The sequence below is a fragment of the Mastigoproctus giganteus genome, chromosome 13, assembly GCF_048544385.1.
Source record: "Mastigoproctus giganteus isolate SK-2022 chromosome 13, ASM4854438v1, whole genome shotgun sequence".
NCBI classification, from domain to species: domain Eukaryota; kingdom Metazoa; phylum Arthropoda; class Arachnida; order Uropygi; family Thelyphonidae; genus Mastigoproctus; species Mastigoproctus giganteus.
The window spans coordinates 154,919,070-154,925,060 of NC_143587.1; the positions used below are offsets into that span (position 1 = coordinate 154,919,070).

The 5,991-nt window shown below is 41.5% G+C and overlaps 1 protein-coding gene across 1 annotated transcript; it reads right to left on the minus strand.

Annotated features, from left to right (window-relative positions):
* Nucleotides 1-1,666: 1,666 nt before the first annotated feature.
* On the minus strand, nt 1,667-3,541 carry LOC150076535 (adenosine receptor A2b-like). Its single transcript, XM_090387493.1, has one exon. It carries the CDS (start codon nt 2,939-2,941, stop codon nt 1,706-1,708), a length of 1,236 nt encoding a protein of 411 aa, XP_090243619.1. The 5' UTR covers nt 2,942-3,541; the 3' UTR covers nt 1,667-1,705.
* Nucleotides 3,542-5,991: the final 2,450 nt, after the last annotated feature.

A 5,991-nucleotide genomic window follows, 5' to 3' on the forward strand; every position in this document is an offset into this window, starting at 1 on the left:
CGGATGGATCATGTTTCCCTGCTGAGATCTATGTGCATGTTCCATTTTTTCTTAGACAGAAATGCGATCTTCCGAAACGATAATGCGCCGTGGCATCGGGCTCGCACGAGTGATTCGAGGAACACAGTGAAGATATCGCCCATTTGATTGTCCTCCAAATTCGCTTGACCTCAATCCAATTGAACGCTTGTGGGATGTTTCGAACTGGAATTGGGGTGTATGGACAGGCAACCGACATCTATTCGGACACTGTGGATAATCTTGCAGGCAGCATGACTGCAGATCCCTTCACGCATCTAGTGGAGTCAGCGCGCAGGCGAATAGTGGCTGTTATCCGTGCGAATGGTGAGCCAACGCCGTATCAAGTATGTGGTTATAATTTAGTGATCATTCATTGTATATCTGTGTGCGTACAGGAATACAAGGGAAACCCTGGAGACCGCAATTAAAACAAACAACCTTTGTGTACACGCACACACACATGTGTATACATTGTTGATGTACGATAACAATTTCTTTTAGTATTGCTGTTGTATTTATTTAATTTTTTTTAATTTAGGAAAAAAATGTAAATGTTTTTTTTTTTTTTCTATTTACTGTATTTAAGTAGTCTCATTCACAGTGTGAGTACTTGACAAAGGGGAAATAAACTATAATAATTAATTAACGATTAAATAGAGGGCTCTACAATCTGGTAGTGGGGGGGATAAAATATTATGTATTAACTGTAATATCTCTGTACATTAAAGTTTTCCTCCTAGTGATATTCATTCGAGAAGAGGGCGGGGAAATTACAATTACGTCACTACAAATGCTATGCTCAGCTAAATAATTCCATCGTTGTCTTCCATTGAAAGACAACTGCCTCCATAACGTTCACTAACCTCGTGCACGTAGTTCACTGTCTAATACATGACCCGGCATCATTTGATGTTCCCGATATAGTTTGTATATTTGTAAATAGTTCAGTATTTTGTAAATATTTTAGGCCTGCTCTTTCGGATGCAACAATATTCCTCGTGCATTGTGGAACCAGAAGCAAAAGGCCCTTTCCTAAGTGCCCTAAGTAAACAATTGCATAGCGATATTCATCCCACCTTAAGAATTCCGCGTGGTGGGGTAGAGTGAGAAGGAGGGAGGTCACGTGGTACAAGTGGGCGAGGTAATTAAGTCACTACAAATGTACAGGTAAATAATTACATAGATCATTTCCTGATTAGATATCGATCAGTGCGTTTCGAAAGTTGTCTTTTACATAGAAAAGGTTTGACTTACATTGAGTACAGCAAGAGTGGCTTAAATGCTAATTATTGTAGCGTTTCTTTCTATCAAGTTTATTAATATATCCATTAATGGTATAATGTTTAAATAATTCTTACTGCATCTGAAGTAATAAAAACTTTTAATTCCCATGCTCTTTATAACGCATACAACGTACTAAAAATACTTTTAAAAATACATCAGACAGACAGAAAATACAATATAGAACTTGGATTTTGTATGCATACATTTTTGTATAATAAAACCCGTGTGAATACGATAAAAAAAAAATTATATTTCATTTTAAGATCTCAAATGTTTAGAATAAAACTATACAATACTTCCACATTTTATCATACGGAGTGGCAGTGAAAGATTAAAGTAGAAACAGAATATAAAAGTGGTCTAGGTGTTCTAGTTTTAAAAATACAATGTGCTAGTTGATTTAAGAAGCAACATTTTCGCTTCTTTCGTCTCCCGCATTATGAGGAAAGTTGTCGAAGATGAATGGTACCACGTACGAGCCCTTGAGAGGTTCTGACAGTCTTCGTTCACCACCCATCAGCTGTCCTTTGACACCAATCAGTGACGCTGGATTGCACATCTTCAAGCGGATGAAATTTTCACTGACACTCTCGGGAGGAGCTGAAAACCGCCTTCCCGAGTACGCCTGCCCCTGCATGCACAAAAAGTTGGAGAACATCTGTTCCTTGGGTTTCTCTTTATAGAGATATCGGCGCAAAATCTTTTTCAATGTTTGTCTCAACAGTCGACTTTTGACACCATAAACGTAGGCATTCACTGGAGGTGTGCACGTCAGTAAAAAAGTGGTCAAAGACACCACGGTGCTATCTCCAGACTGTCCATTGGCCGCTTCCCACACCTGTACACTGAAGTATGGAATGGTTAACACAATTAAAGAGCCAACGACTTGAGATATAGTAAAGAAAGCGTTCTTTCCTTTGAATTTGGACAGATAGCACGGGTGACGCTGATGCGTCACGGTTGCTTGGGCACGCAAGGTCACTTCATAAATAGCGGTTACTATTCGATGTCGGTGATATCTGGCAATCAGTAGAATACGGATGTTGCAGAACAGAATGACCAGCACGGGCACGACGGCTGCTAGGACCACGTAGATCACCGCATATCCGAGGTCAGTCGTCGACGCTTGGATGCAACTTGCAGCGCAAGTCCATCTGGAGTTCTGAAACGTGTAAGGGCACACACCGAAGAAAGGCGGCATCGCTAGCGAGGCACCTAATATCCAGGAGGCTGCGACGAACAGGAGGGCTCGTCGGACGTTAACTAGACGCGAATAATGCAACGGAGTTGAAATAGCGGCATAACGATCGCAGCTGAGGCCGCATATGGTCCACACCACCACCACAGGCAACGTAGTCCATATAAATCCGTTGGCTTCGCATAACTGGAACGAAGGGCTGAGGTCCGCGCTCAAGTCCACCGAAGCGATCGCTTGTTCTGTGAAAGAGAGCGGGGTGTTGTACAAGAGGACCACAAGGCAGAAAACAGTGTCCACGAATGCTAGGTGTAACAGGAGCACAGTGTTTGCTGTCTGGATCCGTCGATGCCACAGCAATGCGAACAGAATGTAACCGTTGAAGACGATGCCTATTCCAGCAACTACTACACAACACACTAGCGCTAATACGTGGGACATGATATGCGGTCTGGGAGGGTTATTCGGCAGTCTGTAATAGGTTACGCGCAGCTGTCATTTACACAAGACAGTTTTAGCACTTACCTTTTAAAGAAATGAACAAAAAAGACGATTCTTGTCCACTCCCTCCCTGCTGTCGAGTGTGTTTCTTTCATTCACAACTATCTCCTACTTATTTCAACTCTGCAAGTTTGTTTTTGTATCCTTCTGTTCGAATTCTTTCACGTTTTTAAGAGATGTTTTGGGACTTTAGATGTTGGAAGGCGACGCAGCTAATCGACGAAGTACTTCATATGACTCCAGCAAGAAAAGAAGGAACTTGCACGTCTGGGCTTTGGGTAAACTTCTTGTCTTGTGTCGCTTCATTTTTATGTCTCTCAAGGCTGCTCTGCCAGCTGGTCCTTCAAACGTAGCAGGAGGGATGCCACAGCGGTCCCAAGGTGCACATCGACAGCGAGTGACTGTAGTATTTGGACAATCGCGTAAATAAATCCCGATTAATATTGAGATACTGTTATCCGACATCGACGTGCATCCGTGCATTTCATTTCCCTGCATCGTATTTCTGGTTACAACCTGGACCTTGTACTCGCAACTGACTTAACCAGCACCCCCTTCAGGGACAAACCTAAAATCCTGGCAATACTCCCAAGTTGTTGGCAGCCTGACAGATCTCCGGAGTGTTCTCTGTGTGTGCACGCGAGCGATCTTGTACTTTAAGACAATAAGCTGCAGTAATAGGCCTACTGGAAGGCAACAGATTACTCTGGTGCCCAGTACACGTAATGTGCAGACGCCTGGTTGCTTTAACCCAGAAAGTTGGAGTCCCTTGCGCTATATTTAACAGAATAGTAGGGCTGCAATGGATAGGAGCCACTGTAAACGAATTAAGTTTTACGCGACTAAGGGATCTAGAGGTACAAAACACACACTAAGTTTCTTGTTCTCTCTCGCTATCTGCTATAACCCCCCGCGGCTGACGAAATTCGGGACGCTTGAAGAGAACAAACTTATATAACAACAGAGAAAAGAAAAATGCCCTAAAATATTGCAGGGGCATTTGATGGAAATCGAACGTAGGTGAAAAGTACGAATTTTTATTTGAAAAATGCCTTACCAAGATTTTAAGTTACATTTTGGGAGGATTTTTACCCCCCATTTTATTGGAATGTTCTTAATCTTATACAGTTAAATCGAACCTCTAACATTGTCCCGTTATAATGTACCTCCATGTCACTAGAGACTACTTCCTGTGAGGGAGGACCTGAATTAGGTAGTTAAGGCTTTAAAATGGTTAAAGCAATCTTCCTCTTTCATCGATAACTACTTTGCCTACCTGTGTAGTCAACAAACTCGACATCACATTAATGTCGTAGCTAAAAATCAGAAAGAGTAAAGGGTCGTCACCCATTAAATTGTGGAATCCACCCTCATGAATCCATAAAGATAAGTTGTCATTTACCGCTGTCGCTTGATGCCTCTTTATCCACATAGGAATGACTTTTCGATATTGCTACGTTGCTCAAATGTATTGAAGTCATTCATATAGGACATTTATCCAAAGTAAATGATGAACTATCCGGCTCTTTTGTGACAACGTCTTGGTAACTAATTAGATTAGTCATATGACCACCCCCTCAACGTTGTGTTTGCTATAACTAAGGCCCACATAATCTACAGACCTGTAGTTACCCATTTCACCCTTCAAACCACCTTTATGAATATCCATTTCGCCTGATTTATTGTTCAATTTTAAGCATGGTAACTCCTCTTCTATCTCTTAACAACCATCTTAAAATCAACCGACTCCCACTTAATATTACCCAGATATTCTCAGTTTAAAAAATTCTTCGCCGGTATTTGTAAATATAAATTGGAGTTCACATGAGCAAAGCTCTTCTGACATCCAATTGGATCTACATTTTGCACCATACCTATTTTTTGATATAAAAAATATAATAGCTTCTTAAATGAATTTGAACATTTTCTGTTTTGCCCGTTAGTTCCACTCCACTGCAAGAATTAAAAACAAAGCTATTGCAACTTTCCAAGTGCAAACAAAATCTTTTTTGCAGCCATCCCGAACCCTTCTTTTCAGATGTCATATATTTTGTTTTTATTCTTGAGCCATATCATTTTAAAAAGAATGAAGGATGAGAATTGGCTCTAGTAGCATCTAGAACTAGAACCTAAAAGGTTCCTTGTAATTCACCCGTTAACTCAATCTGTAAAAAAGGTTGAGTTACGATGCTCTAAAAAGAAGTCACCCAGCTTACTCTAAAGCTTGTGATACGCAAATTATGGAAAAAAAATATACATATGTTAGACACGTGTCAATATTTCAGTCCCAAGTACACCCAAAATGCCCTTCATCCATTAAAGTGGGCGATGGGCGAACTTTACACAACTCTAAGTAACCAGGACAAGCCCAAATAATCCATAATATTCAACGGAACAGGCTCATCTGGTGAGTATGGACTTGGCACACCTAAGCTGGATATATCTTTTTTCTTTTTTGGCGATTCCCTTTTACTTCTCTCTCTCTCTCTCTCTCTCTCTCTCTCTCTCTCTCTCTCTCTCTCTCTCTCTCTCTCTCTCTCTCTCAGGGTACCAATTGACTGCAAAACTTATTTTAAGATGCAAGTTCCACGGAGGAGAAAGAAAAATATTCTTTATCGCAGATGGCGTAATACATTTTTCTGCCTTACTTCTAGCATTTCTTAGATCGTTCTTCCAATGGTGCTCGGGTGGTCCCCACAGCACGTGTCAGACGCATCACGCCTCTACTAATAACAATGTTCACCTCCAAACCCACTGGCCTAATTCGAGCTGTTCGCACTTCGCTCAGTTCCGGGTTGATCGCAAACATCTGAGTAGCGCGTCTAGTACATCGCTGCCATCCGCTTTGTACCGTGTGCTGTCACAGAAGCACGATGTCGCCTTTTCTAGGAGACAGCCGAGTGTTGCGCCTTTGTCATCTTCTCCCGGTTACTTTACAGAGACAGACAAAAACGAGACTGTCCTGCGCCTTCATTTCTCTTCCTGTCTCT

Bases quoted from the DNA above. Each gene is read 5' to 3' on its own strand.
- LOC150076535 (XM_090387493.1), bottom strand. From the start codon at position 2,941: ATGTCCCACGTATTAGCGCTAGTGTGTTGTGTAGTAGTTGCTGGAATA.